This window comes from Delphinapterus leucas, chromosome 6 (assembly GCF_059928025.1).
Source record: "Delphinapterus leucas isolate spDelLeu-1000000601 "Yukka" chromosome 6, BTC_Dleu_Yukka2, whole genome shotgun sequence".
NCBI classification, from domain to species: Eukaryota; Metazoa; Chordata; class Mammalia; order Artiodactyla; family Monodontidae; genus Delphinapterus; species Delphinapterus leucas.
In genome coordinates this window covers 88,401,530-88,417,715 of record NC_143134.1, presented here as the reverse complement: position 1 = coordinate 88,417,715, position 16,186 = coordinate 88,401,530, and the positions used below count along the sequence as shown (strand labels likewise).

Genomic DNA, 16,186 nt, shown 5'->3' with positions numbered 1-16,186 from the left:
CAAACTTCCTACCACACTGAGATGACCAACACAGTGAGGCGGCTGTCCTCTGGATCAGAGAATCCAGAACCCCAAAGAGAAACCATTAAACAAAGAGAAGTATACTGGGTAAAAGGGGGAGTGGGGGAGGAGAGAGGAGAGGAGAGTGGAGGGCTATGTCACCCACATCTTAAATGTTAAATAGCCTTTCCTACAATGAGAGCACAATGAGCAAGAAGGTGGTGCTGTAGTCACAGGACAACCTGAGCTCTGGCTCAGCACTATAGATACCAGGCTTCCCCCCAGAAGGACCACCTTCTTCGGTACCGGCATCCCCACCTGGATGCAGAAGTGGCCGTGGGGGGCAGGGGGTTGGTGACGGTCACCACACACTCCAGCGTCTCCCCTGCCAGAAACACAGGACCTCTGCTCAGCTCTGCTACCACTTCAATCATGGCAGCTCCGGAATCGGATCTAGAAGGAAACAAGGGGTATCAGAGGTCAGTACCACGGCCCGGAGGGGTGTCTCAGGTGAGCCTGGGGGTGAGGACCCGGGGAATGGGCGTTCAGCACCAGGGTGTCAGAGGGAAGCGCCCAGATTTGGGATGCGGGAAGGCGGAAGGGAGGTATGGCGGCAGCTGACTCGGCACTGCGGAGAGAGAGGGATTCGCTCTGGATCCCAGCCCCCAGTCCCGCTCAGCGCCGAATATTCCCCCTACCCCGCCGGGACCCCCAGGCCGCCTCCGCCCCCTTCCCTCGAGGTTCCACGTCCCAGCCCAGGGCCACGGCCGCCCGACATCTCGCGTCCCTAGCCCGGACACCTCGCACGGTCGAAACTGGGGGCTCGGTGCACCGAGGCCCTCGGTCGCCCGCCCCACCGGGCCGGGACCTAGTGCGTGGCTGCGGCCGCGGCAGAGGCGGGACTTCCCTCGCCCCCCCCCCACCTCTTCCCCCTCGGAGCCCCTTCCGGCCGGAAGCGCCCGGCCGGCAGGGCCGGAAGGGGCTCGAGTGGTCCCGCCGCCCTGGATCACCTTCCCACGGGCTGGCACCCGGGTGCGAACGCCGTCCCGGATACTGGCCGGCGGGATCCGGCGCCCACCCCTGGGGGGGGCCTGGTGCCACGGCCCAGAGAGTGGGCCGGGGCTGCCGCGAGCTCCCAGGCCGGCCCCGGGGGCGGTGCCTGGCGGGCTGGTCCCGAGGGCTCCTCCCCTCGCCGCGGGCCCAGTCGCCCTTTGGCAGGGCCAGCTAATCACCGCGGCCCAATGACGTCGAGGCCCGATCCTTCCCGCCCAGGACCCAGAGAGAGGACCGAGGGGGAGACCGTGGCGGCTTTATTGCTGTCGCCGCCACCGCAGCAGCAGCAACAGCTCCCCGGCTCCACGGAGACACTAGCTCACCTCAGCTTTCCCCAGAGGCCGGCCCTCCGAGAGAACACCTAACAACAATCCGCGCCCACATCTGGGCTTGGCTGGCCAGATAATTTGTACCAGAAAGCTCGGGAACCGAGACCACTGAGGTCGTGGGGACCCAGAATCCAGGGAATATGAGAACCGGAGTCCCAGCCTCGGAACAGACGAGCTGTGCCAAAGGGGGTCCACATGCTTACTGCCCTGAAAATACTGGAGGCACTGAGGCTGTGCAGGTTACAGACTGCCAGAACCCTGAAGACAGTCAACCCCAGAATGAGCAGGGCTACAGCAATCCGCAGGACTTTGGGCAGCTGATGGCTTCCTATGAGGGTAAAGCCAAGGGCTACCAGGTGCCTCCCTTTGGCTGGCGCATCTGCCTGGCTCACGAGTTTGCAGAGAAGAGGAAACCCTTTAATGCCAACAATGTCTCGCTAAGCAACCTAATGAAGCATTTGGGCATGGGCTTGAGGTGAGTAGATCCCATTGCCTAGACTACCTTATTATACCTCACTTTGTTCCAGCAGCGGCAGGAAAGGGTGAGAAATAGGTGGATACCTTGTCCTAGTCAGGTGGCCCCCATTCCCAACGTAATTCTTAAGCCCATGGTTTTGGAGGGTGAGACCAGGTCACATCTCTTTGCAACCCCCTTCCTTCCAGTAACTTGTCTTTTTAGCAAGAAAGAGCAGGAGCATTTGGGCCTTGTAGTCATTTAGGCTCCCTCTCACATACACCCTCTTTTCCAGAGATTGCTCTTTGGGATTAGCTATACTTTGTGACAAGGTAGGAAGGGATACTCTGGCAGCTGTGGTACTGATACAATGTTGTTTTCTGGGGAGGGGGCGGGATTCTCAGCCCCAGATTCTCCTGAGCAGCTGGAGTATTCATTGAACCTTTTTTAGGCACAGCATTTAATAGTCCCAACACCCATCAGCTTCTTTCCTCAAGCTTTGGCTCCAGGGAAAGGGTGAGAGCCTTCCTGCTCTCAACCATAAGGAGAGAGCGATAAGAGGTGCTGTTCACTCTATTCCGGAATAGACGGCCCGTTATATAAAAAGCAAAGACCTTTGACCAGAGAGGCACTGCCTTAGGTGTCCCCAGAGCTTAGTAATAATCTTCCAGAGCATTTCCTGGGCTCCCCCCACACAAGGGTGGCAGACACTCCAAGAGCTTAGAACTCCTCCAGATCCCTCTAGATCCCCACTGAGTTCAAAGACTAGTGATGGGGCCAAGACCTATTAACAGGAGCAGGTGGATGTGAGAACAGAAAGCATCACCCAGAGGTCATCCTGAGTCAGTCCACACAGTAAACACAGAGCTGGGGAGGGAGGCTTAAAGTTCGGGAAACCCAGGCCTGGCAACCTCTTAAATAGGGGCTCCTTCTCTTCCACAGTCAGTGCTCTGGGGCTGGGGTGGGGAGCCCGTGTACCTAACCCAAGCCCTAGGCAGTGGGAAGGGCCTGTGGCTGCCTGGGTATCTGACTCCTTTGCCAGCTCCCCTGGGTGGCCTGTACCAGACAAAAATAATCCCTCCAGGCTGCTTCTGAAATTGACCCGGCCTAGTTTTGACCCCAAAAGGCTTTGGGTCAAAATAGGATCTAGGGCTGGGGTACTGAGAGCAGCACATTGGGGTGCATGTGGTGGGGACGTGGAGGTCAAGAACCCATCTGTAGGCATCCTACCCCCCAGTCCCTAAGTATGAGCCGAATCACAGAGGCCTGAAGCTGTGCTCAGCCCCCTGGACTTGGCTCTGCATCCCAGGACAGGGTGGGGATCACTGACACAGGGGTTTTGGAATGAGATGAGGTCCTGCATTGAGGAGAAAGCAGGGGTGAGACAAGGAAGAATTCTGAATGATTATTCTTAAGTGGGGGCTGAAATTATGGAAAAGGCCAAATAGGTCAGGAATGGCCAGCAGCTAAGTGGAGTGAGAGAAAGGTGGGCTCTGAGAGGGAGCTGAACTGGGGGTAGGTACTGTGATTAGGAGCTCCAGCAAGACAGAGTTCTCTTGGCCTTAGAGCGGTAAGAACTCAATTTTGGTTGCTCTCCCTTTCAGCCAGAATCCATTCATTCAGTAAATATGTATTGAGTGCTTGTTCTGCGCCTGATACTCCTTTGTTCTGCCTATCTTCATATCTTGCATTTCTCCCTCACTGCCCTAATCCGCGCTGTGCCCTCCCTCCCTTCACCAATCCTTTGTGGCCTCCAGTTTCAAAGTCCAGTTTCCTCTAAGCCGGCAAAGAAGATCTGCCTTCCAATCATCCCATCCTTCGTCTTCCCTCCCTCTCCTCTCACCCCCAGAATGTACCCTCCCTGTTCTTTAGTCAGATTTTCCCTCCCCTTGCTCCTGTCCCTGTTCATTTCTCTTATGCCCCATTGTCTGTACATACGTTCTTTGTAAATTCAGCAAATAGTTACTGACTGCAGACCATGTGCCCTGCCCTGTGCTTGAAGCTGTGGGTAATAATCAACTAGTCTTTGTCACTGTCCCTTTCCCCAAGAAACTTAAAAGTATGTCAGACTCACATGAGGAACACTAAAATAACAGGACAGTGTCTGATTGGGAGTTGAGACAGTGTATGCACAGATATTCCACTTTGTGGCTTTCCTATCTACTGTGCCATTTGCCCTTCCAACCATTCCTTGAGGTAGGAAGGGCAATAGGTATCCCCATTTTGTAGATGAGGAAACTAAGCCTCAGCGGGGTTACCCAATTACATGGTTACAAGTGGTGTGCTTGAATAATGTGTATAAACTAGCTGGTGAGGGGGAAGAGTGGAATTGGGAGAGAGTTTGGCAGGGCAGGGGTTGCTTAATGAGGACCCACTCTGAATGGGAATTTGTAGGAAGGAAGATTAGAAAATAGACTTGAGAGAGATGTCAAAGCCTTGAATCCCAAACAGAATCTTTTGCCTATTGGATACAGAGCTGTGATAAGACCAGGAAAATGTTGGGGTTTTTAGAACGCTTTACTGGGATATTATGAGAGAGCAAAATTAGAAAGCTTACAGTTTAAATGCTGAACTTAAAAGAAAAAGGAAAAAAAAAAGAAAAAGACTTAAAAGGAAATGCCCCAAAATGTAAACACTGGTTGTATATAGGTGGGATTTTTTTCACCTTCCACCTAGTGCATTCTCCAAATTTTCACCTTTCATAATCAGGAAGAAAATCATCATTTTAAAAAGAAGAAAGTTATCGCAGCAGCCTATGCCTGTATGTGGGGTGGGAGTGATTATAAATCAGGAAACCATAACTGGCCCTTTCAGCACCTCAGACGAAAGTTCCTGGAGTAAATTAAAGCAGTGGTGTTGGAGTTAGTGGTGTGAAAAGATCAGAAAGCCCCTTCTAAGGAGAGTAGAGAGGAGAAACAAAGACAGTCCCATACTGTGACCTGGGGTGACTGGGAAGATGAGAGGACCTTGAATCGTAGAGATGTTGAGAGTAGGAGAGGTTTGGAAGTGAAGGCGATGGATCCTCGGGACATTTAATGGGAAGTCACAGCTGGATGTCCAAAGAGAGGCCGGTGACTGCCGCCCGCCACCCCTCCACTCACACTGCCCCTTGCTCCTTAGGTACTTGCAGTGGTGGTACCGGAAGACCCAGGTGGAGAAGAAGACACCTTTCATCGACCTCATCAACTCTGTGCCCCTGAGACAGATCTATGGTGAGCCTCACTCCAGCTCTCCCCAGTCACAGAGGGCCCAGCGTCCAGGCCTACTGCAGAGCTAGGCAAAGAGGCTTTCAGCTTATTTAAGTTGCACTGACCCATCCCCTAGGGTTTTTTCCCCAGCTTTATTGAGATATAACATATAACATTGTGTAAGTTTAAAATGTACAATGTGTCGATTTGATATCCCCATGGTGTTTAGAGGAATCCATCTTTATAGTCTAGAAAGGGAGAAATGGGCTCGTTTTCCTCTCCCATGCCCCACTAACCATCCTGATTCTTTCTCTAGGTTGTCCCTTGGGTGGCATTGGGGGAGGCACTATCACCCGAGGCTGGAGAGGCCAGTTCTGTCGTTGGCAGCTTAATCCTGGAATGTACCAGCACCAAACAGTCATTGCTGATCAAGTAAGAGCCAGGAGGTGGAGGAGAGGTCCAAGCAGTACTTCCCAGGCCAGGAAGGGTCTCTTTGCTAGTGTAGGATGTGGCAATTAGAGATGTACATGATTCAGTCCAGTAAGTACTTTCAGGATGCTTTCTGTGTGCCCAGCCCTGTGCTAGGATGTCCTATAGGAACGAGACACTCAGAGCACACGTTCCCTGAAAGAAAAAAGGTACCCCTGTGCCCTTCATTTTTCTAGTAAATGCCTCCTACCTACTTTGCTGCCCCAGTTCCACTAGCTGAGCCAGTACCCAGCCACAGAGAGTCAGAGAATTCCAGGATCACTTAACCTGGTTGAAAGATCAGAAGGGAAAACAAACCAACAGTCTACAAATGCACAGGAGGACAGGATGCACAGAGCGCCCACTGCTCGCCCTGATTTGCCAGGCTTCAGCCAGAGGCCAGCTTCTCTGCTGGTGGTCACTCCTCTGGAGGTCTCTCTGGCTGGGGGCCTGGGAAGCCCCTCTCCCAGGCATAGATCTCCAGACTTCTTCCCTTTTCTGAAGCTTCACTTCTTTTCCCTGTGTTCCTTCATCACGGAGTGATGAAGGCCTTTGATTGCCAGAGGCATGTGGTCTACCTTTCATCATATCTCTCTAGTGCCCTCCCATGTTGAGTTGTCCACCAAGTTCCTATTTCCTGTCTGAGGGAGGCCTCCAGCTTTCAGCTTATCTTCAAAGGAGAAATGACTAGCAGACCTTGAGTCCCGTTAATGATAATGCCCTTCCTAGTTCAGGTTTACCAGCCTTGCCCAATGGCCCAGGCTTCCTCTGTGGCTCATCCCTGAGGTATCCCGGGGGAATGCCTTCCAGCCTTGTGACTCTTTTGTATAATATTTAATATTTAAAGACAGTCCTACAAGGGAAGTACCATTATTAGGCCCATTTTATACATGAGGAAACTAAGATTCAAAGAGATTTAGTAACGTGCCCAAGGTCACATGGTTGGTAAATGGAAGCACAGGGATTCAGAACCAGTTTTCTCTGCGGTTAAAAGCCTGTGGTCTTAACCATTACCTACTATTCCAACAACATAAAAAAATTATTTGATATATACATTAAAGATAACAGGCATATATACATTAAAGATATCAGGCATACTTTGAACCAAGGAAGAGATATTAATCCCTCATAGCCCTCCCTTCCAGAGGAGTCAGGGAGTCAGAATGTGAGCACATTATAACATGCTAGACTAGAGGGGTAGGGGGACACACAGCAGAATGACTCACTGCTTGAGGAGAGGAGATGGCATTTGACCTATGCCTTGAAGGATGAGGGGTTTTACCAAATGGAGAATGAACATGAGCAAAGGCGTGGAGAAGGAAATGTAGTGCTCTCAAGGAACAGTATTTGATATGAGCAGAATATAAGGGCTCGAACAGGTAATGAGTCTGATGGGCGGGGAGAAGCCACATCAAGAAGGGCCTTGAAAGCCAGGTAGTTGAGTTTAGACTTTAGCCTGAGGGCCACGGGGAGTCACTGAAACATTATAAACACAGACTAACAACATATCTTGATTTCTCTGTAAGAAAGATCAGTCTGAAATCCAAATTTCAGAAGAGGCAGAAGAGTAAAAGCAGAGATGGTGAGGGCCTGGCTTAGGGCACTAAGACCACATTAGTGAAGGGAGATAGATGGGGGAGGCACGACTCGGTGGTCACTCCGAGCCTGGGGGAAAGGCCTGGGGGATGAGTGAGGCTGTGGTGCGTTGGTCGCCACTGCGGGCTCTGGCAGGGCAGGAGCTACTCTGAGGAGAGGGAGACTTGTTTGAGGTACCTGTGGGTTACCCCTTTCCAGCCCATGTACCTTCTTGGTTTAGTTCACAGTGTGTTTGCGCCGGAAAGGGCAGACTGTGTACCAGCAAGTCCTGTCTGTGGAGCGCCCGAGTGTCCTGCAGAGCTGGAACTGGGGCCTGTGTGGGTACTTTGCATTCTACCACGCCCTGTATCCCCGAGCCTGGACTGTCTATCAGCTTCCTGGCCAAAATGTCACCCTCACCTGCCGCCAGATCACACCCATCTTGCCCCATGACTACCAGGTGAGGCTCCCCTTCTGTGTTTCCTCCATTGCTCTCCCTTCCCCAGGATCTGTCTCTCCTGGAAGTTCCATGACCTATGCAAGAGGGGGTGGAGAGTGAACATCATGCTGGTTTCTCAGGACCACCGCCCAATTGGTCTTGTCTCCTGGCAGACAGCCTGCCAGGCAATATGGGGAGATGCAAGTGGAAGACAGAGTATATTGCCGGGTATTTGAGTCAGATCATCGGTGCCAAGGACTGATCCTGGGGAGTGGGGCCAGAAGGGATACGCTGGGACCATCTGAGTCTGATCTTCTGCTCCCAGGACAGCAGCCTGCCTGTAGGAGTCTTTGTGTGGGATGTGGAAAATGAAGGGGATGAAGCCCTGGACGTGTCCATCATGTTCTCCATGCGGAATGGACTGGGGGGTGAAGACGATGCCCCAGGGGGGTTGTGGAATGAGCCCTTCTGTCTGGAGCGTGATGGGGAGACTGTACAGGGGCTGCTTCTGCATCATCCAACCCCTCCAAATCCCTACACGATGGCTCTGGCTGCACGACTCACGGTATGGAGGAGGCTGCCCCATACCATAGCCTTTGAACCCCTACTCTCAGCCTGGCCCTAGCCCACCCCCCATGCCACCATGGTCTCTTCACTTCCTCACCTCCTGAGTCCCACCCTCACCACCCTAGCCTCTGGAACTTGGAGGCGGGAATATATTCAGGGGAGTTAGTCAGGAGCCAGTGTACCTGTGGAGTTTCTCCTCACAGAGTCTTTGGTCCCTTAACAGGCAGATACCATGGTAACCCACCTCACAGCCTTTGACCCTGACAGCACTGGGCAGCAGGTGTGGCAGGATCTACTTCAGGATGGACAGCTGGACTCCCTCGCTGGTGATGGGGGATCTGACAGGGAGGTGGTGGGAAGAGAGGTTGTCCCTGTCTTGGGAGCAGGGGTGGGAGGCCTGGTAACAAGCAGGCTTTATTCCCATGTTAGGGACCCCTGCGGCAGAAGGGGGTGCCTGTGCTGATTCATCTTGCGCTTCTCTCAGGCCAAAGCCTCCCCTCGCAGAAAGGAGTAGGCCTCGCTGGGGCAGTGTGTGTTATGGGCAAGCTGCCACCTCGAGGCCAGTGCCGCTTGGAGTTCTCACTGGCTTGGGACATGCCCAGAATCATGTTTGGAGCAAAGGGCCAGGTCTACTACAGGTGATGGGAATGAGAGAGCACAGGGTCCATGGTGCTGGGGCTCTGAGCTGGAGCCCACATTCTCATCCCTCCCCTTTCTCTCCACCCCAGGCGGTACACAAGGTTCTTTGGCCCAGATGGTCATGCAGCACCCACCCTTAGCCACTATGCACTGTGCAGATATGCAGACTGGGAAGAGAGGATCTCGGCTTGGCAGAGCCCGGTATTGGATGACAGGTGCCAATGGGGCCCATCTCTTGCCTTTCTCCCAGGCACTCACACCTCAACTGGGACTCCTTGATTCAGTCTCCACCCACCAAAGTCAGCAGAGTTGGGCTGGGATTCACTTGGGACCCCTACTCTGCTGAACCCCAGAATCCGTCCTTTCCTGGGAGGTCCACACTCACTGGACTGTTCCCTCCTCCTGACTCCCCAGATCCTTGCCTGCCTGGTACAAATCTGCGCTGTTCAATGAACTATACTTCCTGGCTGATGGGGGCACAGTATGGCTGGAAGTTCCTGAGGACTGCCTACGAGAGGAGACGGTGGGGAGCATGTGTCAGCTCCGCCCCCTCCTACGAGAGTATGGTCGATTCGGCTACCTTGAAGGTATGGGCCGCTGGTGTGCGCAGTATGGCAGGCCATATCCATGAGGCCAGTTGGTGCCCTGCCCCAGGCGGGATGATGGGTTTTGCCTATCCCAGGGTACTGGTTGGGATGAGGGGTTAAGTGTCAGGTATGGAGTGTGACAGTGCCCCACCCCCAATGCTAGAGGAGCAGCTAGGCAGGGCAGTATGAAGGAGCAGCAGGAATCCTGGCAACAGTGTGTCTCCCTTATTCCTCCAGGCCAGGAATATCGCATGTACAACACATATGATGTCCACTTTTACGCTTCCTTTGCCCTCGTCATGCTCTGGCCCAAACTCGAGCTCAGCCTGCAGTATGACATGGGTGAGGGTCCCTTTTGTGCCTCTTCTGCCCTCTTAGCTCCCCACGCCCCTGAACCTTTGTGGTCCCTCACACTGTCTCTTCCACCCAAACATAATGTGGATCCTGCTTATTGGTTCCCCTCTGGAGTCATACACACACAGTTCTGTGCCCTACCCCAAGCCTACCCATTCCCTGCCCCGCGCCCCCCGCTTGTGTATCTGCTCCCCCAGCTCTGGCCACTCTCAGGGAGGATCTGGCACAGCAACAGTACCTGATGAGTGGGATAATAGCACCTGTGAAAAGGAGGAACGTTGTGCCTCATGATGTTGGGGATCCAGGTAAAAGTCCCTCCACCACAAGTGAGCTTCTCTTCCTCAATTTTTGCACCCTCTACCCTACCCTGCAGTGCAGATGAAACAGGTTTTCTCCCCTCCCCAGATGATGAGCCATGGCTCCGGGTCAATGCATATGTGGTCCATGATACTGCGGACTGGAAGGACCTGAACCTGAAGTTTGTGCTGCAGGTTTATCGGGACTATTACCTGACGGGTGACCACTGCTTCCTGAGGGACATGTGGCCTGTGTGTCTGGTAAGGGATGCATGTGCAGTGGTCATGCCAGGGGCATGCTGCCTGGTGTTTGGGGAGAGCCCGGCTGGCTACTGTTGTCTTTTCTTAGCATCTAGGTCTTCAGTATCTTGGTCCCTCTCTAGGCTGTGATGGAGTCTGAAATGAAGTTTGACAAGGACCAAGATGGACTCATTGAGAATGGAGGCTATGCAGACCAAACCTATGATGGATGGGTCACCACAGGCCCCAGGTTGGGGGGTAGGGATTTCCAGGGGCCTGAGGTGGGGAACTGAGCATCAAGGGATTGTGGGCTTAAGGACGAGTGACTGCCTATTATTTCTACATGGGAGTGGCTAGAGCTGCCAGGCTAATTCCCTGAACCTGTGTCTCTGATCAGTGCTTACTGTGGAGGACTGTGGCTGGCAGCTGTGGCTGTGATGGTCAAGATGGCTGCTCTGTGTGGGGCACAGGAGGTCCAGGATAAATTTTCTTCCATCCTTAGCCGGGGCCAAGAAGCCTATGAGAGACTGCTGTGGAATGGTGAGTTGGGGGATCCTAAGGAATCTTAAGGCAGCTCTGGGGAGGCAAGGAGCCTTACTTTGTCCTTCCCCTCCTCCAGGCCGCTATTACAACTATGACTGCAGCTCTCAGCCTCAGTCCTATAGCATCATGTCTGACCAGTGTGCTGGCCAGTGGTTCCTGAGGGCCAGTGGCCTAGGAGAAGGAGACAGTGAGGTGAGAGACTAGGAGGAGGAACCGGAGAGAAAGGTAAGGGTTTTTCCTGGAGGTGGGAACCAAGTTTAAGAGACTGTGTTTCTTCCCTTGCCCCATTAGGTATTTCCTACCCCACATGTGGTCCGTGCTCTCCAAACTATCTTTGAATTCAATGTCCAGGGCTTTGCAGGAGGGGCCATGGGGGCTGTGAATGGAATGCAGCCCCATGGTGTTCCTGATAGATCCAGTGTCCAGTCTGATGAAGTCTGGGTGGGTGTGGTCTACGGGCTGGCAGCCACCATGATCCAAGAGGTAATTCACTCCCTTCCCCAACTCTCTGCCATCTGTACCTTGGCCTAGCAAACTTCCTCAGCCATCAAACTTCTGTACAGCCTAATTCAATGTCATCTTATCCATCCAGAGAGCCTCCCCCTTTTCCCTGGCATGCATTCTATCTCCTGTCTTCAGGCTTCTGCCTGTGAGTCAAGTTTATCTCCCCCACTGGCTGGGAACTCCCTGAGGGCACAGACCCTATTCTCTCCATCTGTCCAGCTGAAATAGCTACTCAGAGGTTGCCAAGTAATATGACTGCCATCTCTCCCGACAGGGCCTGACTTGGGAGGGCTTCCGGACAGCTGAAGGCTGCTACCGTACTGTGTGGGAGCGCCTGGGCCTGGCCTTCCAGACGCCTGAGGCGTACTGCCAGCAGCAGGTGTTCCGCTCGCTGGCCTACATGCGGCCGCTGAGCATCTGGGCCATGCAGCTGGCCCTGCAGCAGCAGCAGCATAAAAAGGCCCCTGGGCCAATCGCCAAACAGGACACGGGACTAAGCACCAGGCCCAAACTTGGACCAAAGGAAGCCGTGGCAAACCCAAGCCCAGAGTGCGCCTCGTGAACTGTGGAAGGAGGCGCTAACAGCCCAGCCTTCAGCCTGGCCCTTCCTCCTCCTCCACACCCACCCCCACTCTCCTGCAGCCCTGAGCCACCAGGACAATCATGCCCTCCCTTCTCCCCACCCAACCGCGCCAGTAAAGAGGGGTTGAGGGTGACCCATGCATCAGAATCACTTATTTATTTCTTTCTTCACCCCATCCCCTCACTGCATGAAGTGTTCAAGGAGGTCAGTTGATTCCCCCAGGCCCATTCATGGGGTGACAGACATACATGGGTACAAATAAAAGACCCAGAAAGCCAGTAAGTGTGGTGTGTTTGAGTCCTCAGGCTTCCTGACAGGGCACCAGGACCTGAGGCGAGCTCCCTCCCGTCCCTTTTCCTCTGAACACAGACTGGGGGCTGCAGACCATGACTGAGGCCCCCACATCCTCACACCTAGCCTGAATATCTGCCCGGCAAGATAACAGACGTGGAGCTGTGGGTAGGGAGCCATCCTCCCTCACTTGTGAGATTTGCATGCAGGGGAGAGATGGGACCTGGGCAGGAGGACGCTGAGAAACTGTCAGGCAGTGGCAACTTCAGGGGAGGCTCTGCACTAGGAGCTTGAGGCATGTGATAGAAGAGGCAGTAAGAATTGCTAAGAGCCTGGAGCTCATGGTCCAAGCTGTCCTTTGGTACCTCTGACTGCAGGGCAGGCTGCTCCAGCTGGGGAGGGTCCTCGCTGGGGAGGGCACGAAGCTGGCGGGACAACACTGAGGAGACAAATGCCGTTCAGGGCAGGCTGGGCTTCTCCCCTAGCCCTTCCTTGATGGTATCCTCAAGGATCTCACCTCCACGCTCAGCTGGCAGACTCCCCCTTGTGTCCGACGAGTACATCACAGGTACGAAAAGGAGACAGAAAGAGAACAGCAGGACCTAGAGCACAGGAGAAAAGAGATGAAGAAGGGCTTTGCATTGCACCCCTATCCGTGCCACCTGAGAAGAGAATCTCTCCTTCCATCACCATCCTCACCAAGACACAGGTGCCGCTGCTGGCTTTGTTTGCTGTCTGAATCATCATGGCCTGGAGTTTCCTCAACTGATCCAAAAGGGACCTAGAGGAAGAGAGGGGACAGACAGCAGCCCCTGGCCTGGCACCCTGACATACAACAAAACCCTCCTGTTAAGTTCATCTCCTCCACCTGTGCACTGGATCCTCTCTTTTGTACCTATTTTTGCAAGTGATCTCTTCCTCTCTGTGAACAAAATGCCTGACCTCACTAAAACAAACACACACGTCTCTGCCCTGATTTAAACTCCTTTTGCAAACCCCTTCAGTGGTTCTACACTGCCTGATCAGCTCTGCACACAATCCTCACTAGGGATTATACGTTCTCTACCTTCTAGCCCAACTCACCCGTGTTAGGGTTCCAGCCAGACTGGACTATGCTGTGTTCTCTCTGCCTAGAATGCTCCCCACACCTCCACCCCAGAATCCTATCTACTATCAAATGCCATCCGCCACATGAGGTCTTTCTTATTCCCTCCTTTCTCCTTCTTGATACTTATCCATAGTTACTTGCAAATTTATTCCCTGCTACTATGAGCTTCTTAGAATCAGAGACCCACTAAAGGCCAAGGACCAGACCTTACACGTGGGAGCTGCCTAATTAGAAATCAAGTGTGGAGCAAGGGAAAGACTGAGACAGTATTAAATGGGAGGGATGAGAAAGGACTGACGTCGAAGAGTTGCTTACAGATTCTCCTCCTCCAGGAGCTGTACTTTGTTCTGTAGCTCCAGATTCTGGGCTGTGTATTTCAGAACCCTGGAGGAATAACAGGGATGTGGGGGCATGGCCTGTATCCACCCTTAAAAAACCTAACACTTCCAATTACCTCTGTTCTCTCCACCCCCGAGTTCCACTCCCTTTTATACCTGCTCTCTAAACGCCCCACATACACCTTCTTCTTCCTGCGGCTCTCTTGAGCAGACTTTTTGTTTCGAATCTTCCTCCGCACTCGTTTCAGAACTTGTTCCTCCATCTGAGAGAAGACAGGAAAAGGGGTATCATCCGAGGAACATTAGACCAAAGAGTTTGAAGGCAACTGAGTTCGATCTTCCCAATGTGGAAATTCCTTCTACAGCTTCCCTGACCAACAGGCACTCTGCTTCTGTCTGAGTGCCTCTGAGGACCAGTTGTTAATGCCCTCACAAGCCAAGCCACTGTAACAATTTTATTAACTAAAAAAAAACTTCCTTATCGTGAGCCAACATCTGCCTCTATTATTTCTACCTATTAGACTTACCTAGCACCTGATCTCTGGGGCTGTAATAGAACAAAGGTCTTTAGCTATTTAAAAGCACTTGACATTTCTTCAGAGTTTAAAAAAAACTGGGCAAAAAACAACTCATCATCTTATCTACTCTTCGCAGGATGGACTGCATCCTCTTAATATCTGTCAAAGATCGGGGCTCAAAACTGGACACTAAGATGCTTTCTGGCCAGTAAAAAGGAGAGCAAGACGGTTACTGCCCTTCTAGCAGCAACACTGTTAGTTTACTGGTATCCGACGATACAGCTTCCAAACTCCATTCACTTTGTTAGTAGCCATATCACACTGTTGACTCAACCTGTACTTTTCTTTTTTCGCAGCTTGTGGAATCTTAGTTCCCCGACCAGGGATTGAACCCTGGCCCTCAGCAGTGAAAGCACAGAGTCCTAACCACTGGACTGCCAGGGAATTCCCTCCACTTGTACTTTTAAGAACTTAAAATTCTTTTAACCTTTCTGTTAATGAACATTGATTTCATCACAGTATCACAATGCTGTGCACGTGAGGCCGCCACTCACTGCTTGACAATCGGGATTTTACACTTATTCTTGTTATACTACTCAATCCAGCCTTGATGAACCCTAATACTTAATTCTGCTATTCAGCTATAGGTAGATTAGTGCGAAACCAGTGAAATATAAGTGTCAGGGACCCATGCTTGCACAGTACTTTCCATATCCCTTTACTAATATTACCCTGATAATTCTGAATTTTTACTTAAAAAAAACACCAAACTTTGTACAAGCCCTGCAAAACCACCATCTGCCCTTGCACCCAGCTTCCTAGTAACAACAAATGTGCTAATCTCTCACCTCAGTTCTTTTTCAAGTTACTGATATAAAATTAACAGAACTGGCCTACTTGGGACTCACAACCCTCCTCCAATGGGAGTCTTACCTTAGTAAGAGGAAGCGTCCCAGGCAGGGTAAGCCCCTCCTTCTCCAAGAGCCTCTTCTCCTCCTCAGTCAGTATTAGCCTAGCAATCTCCTGGGGTTCCTGAGAGGTGGGCAGCAGAGTTGCAAAGGGATGTCAGAAACGAATGGGGAATCCTGCCCCAACCCGTGCAATGCGGGGAATAATCCTCCTGTAAATCAAGTCAAGTACCTGCTCTGCCGGCTCCTCCACATGCAATGGAGTCATCTGAGCCCCCTCTTCTCCATATCTCTCAGTATCTGAAAAAGGGAAAGTATGAATAGCCAGGCACGTGAGTCCTCTCCTCCCCCAAAACTTCACTTATTACAGACTTACCCACATCTATGGAGACATGCTCCCGTGAGAGAGAATAGGTGTGATCATGGTGGACAAGACAGGGGTTAGAATTGCTGAAAACGGTCAACGATGCTGGGGGACTCGGCAGGCAGCTCAGGAAATCCTCTACGTCCCAATTGCTCAGAGCCTGCATAGGGTTCAGATTAACAGGCTTTAACCTATCACCTCCCACTGCCTCAGGGACACACCCCACAACCGGCCCCGGGCCTCCCCGACTCAGACCCCTACCCACCTCATAAAGTGGCAGCTCCCAACCCAGCGGAGCCTCCAAGGCCTCATCGGGCGCCGCCACCAAACCTCCGCTTTCCTCTAGCAAGAAGCCCAGCAGGTCATGGTCACCCGGGTCCAACGCCAGCTCCATATGAGACATCTACGGAAAGGATGTGCAGAAACGCAGGAGTTCACCCCTCCACCCGGCCCCAATCCCCAACCCTACGCGCGACCCGGACCGTCAGTCGACCCCACCTATAGGTTCCTCAGCGGGGTTTTCCTCCTAGGTGCTAGCAGGGTCTCTGAAAACGCACCCGCCTCCCAGACTCGATTCCCCCCAACTTCCAACACAACACAAGTGACGCACCTACCCGAGAGGCATTCCGGGACTTGGAGTTCCCCCCGACGCGGAAGCGGCGTCGGTGCGCGCCACGTCCCGGGCGCTATGCAAATAGAGGGTACTTGCCTGCCGCCCCCTCACTCCCTGGGGGCGGGCATTCTGGGGAACCGCCCTCGCCTTCTCCCCGGGCTAGAAGAAGGAAGGATTAGAGCCTAAAAGGGAACTCCGGCGCAGTTCGGGCGCCTTCTCTGGCTGCG

General features: G+C 52.8%; 3 protein-coding genes across 8 annotated transcripts in view; 1 reads left to right on the top strand and 2 right to left on the bottom strand.

Moving 5' to 3' along the window:
- Positions 1-1,183, bottom strand: part of RGP1 (RGP1 partner of RAB6A GEF complex) — a 17,182-nt gene extending 15,999 nt beyond the window's left edge. For 2 of the 4 annotated variants that reach the window (XR_016393588.1, XM_030763772.2), the window contains exons 1-2: positions 1,011-1,180; positions 319-453 (exon numbers count right to left, since the gene is read on the bottom strand). Coding sequence is in view for 3 of the 4 variants with exons in the window: in XM_030763772.2 (XP_030619632.1) it covers positions 319-434 (116 nt within the window). In the remaining variant the exon portion in view is untranslated. Of the gene's footprint in view, positions 1-318; positions 454-800; positions 913-1,010 lie in introns of those variants that run through there. The other 2 variants (XM_022600178.3, XM_022600180.3) reach the window with 2 other exon arrangements.
- On the top strand, positions 979-12,097 carry GBA2 (glucosylceramidase beta 2). Its single transcript, XM_022600176.2, has 17 exons — positions 979-1,857; positions 4,957-5,048; positions 5,341-5,456; positions 7,309-7,527; positions 7,832-8,071; positions 8,297-8,399; positions 8,558-8,711; positions 8,802-8,927; positions 9,127-9,299; positions 9,537-9,641; positions 9,851-9,958; positions 10,059-10,210; positions 10,333-10,439; positions 10,587-10,729; positions 10,809-10,924; positions 11,024-11,215; positions 11,511-12,097. Exons 1-17 carry the CDS (start codon positions 1,523-1,525, stop codon positions 11,796-11,798), a joined length of 2,769 nt encoding a protein of 922 aa, XP_022455884.1. The 5' UTR covers positions 979-1,522; the 3' UTR covers positions 11,799-12,097.
- Positions 11,961-16,186, bottom strand: CREB3 (cAMP responsive element binding protein 3). 3 transcript variants are annotated; one of them, XM_022600184.3, is made up of 10 exons: positions 15,957-16,186; positions 15,612-15,749; positions 15,359-15,506; positions 15,215-15,282; positions 15,008-15,106; positions 13,713-13,819; positions 13,534-13,602; positions 12,810-12,891; positions 12,628-12,712; positions 11,961-12,549 (listed from the first exon to the last, which is right to left on the bottom strand). In XM_022600184.3, exons 2-10 carry the CDS (start codon positions 15,747-15,749, stop codon positions 12,233-12,235), a joined length of 1,113 nt encoding a protein of 370 aa, XP_022455892.1. In that variant the 5' UTR covers positions 15,957-16,186; the 3' UTR covers positions 11,961-12,232. The 3 variants fall into 3 exon arrangements, with proteins under 3 accessions (XP_022455892.1, XP_022455889.1, XP_022455893.1); XM_022600181.3 differs by having other exon boundaries at positions 15,961-16,185; XM_022600185.2 differs by lacking the exon at positions 15,957-16,186 and adding an exon at positions 15,845-15,944.

Excerpts from the sequence above, each read along its gene's own strand:
- GBA2 (XM_022600176.2), top strand. The coding sequence starts at position 1,523 with ATGAGAACCGGAGTCCCAGCCTCGGAACAGACGAGCTGTGCCAAAGGG. Across the intron at positions 10,440-10,586 it reads TGGGTCACCACAGGCCCCAG|TGCTTACTGTGGAGGACTGT; the intron begins GTTGGGGGGTAG and ends GTCTCTGATCAG. Across the intron at positions 10,925-11,023 it reads TAGGAGAAGGAGACAGTGAG|GTATTTCCTACCCCACATGT; the intron begins GTGAGAGACTAG and ends TTGCCCCATTAG.
- CREB3 (XM_022600184.3), bottom strand. The coding sequence starts at position 15,749 with ATGTCTCATATGGAGCTGGCGTTGGACCCGGGTGACCATGACCTGCTG. Across the intron at positions 15,283-15,358 it reads GCATGTCTCCATAGATGTGG|ATACTGAGAGATATGGAGAA; the intron begins GTAAGTCTGTAA and ends TCCCTTTTTCAG. Across the intron at positions 12,713-12,809 it reads GCAGCGGCACCTGTGTCTTG|GTCCTGCTGTTCTCTTTCTG; the intron begins GTGAGGATGGTG and ends CCTGTGCTCTAG.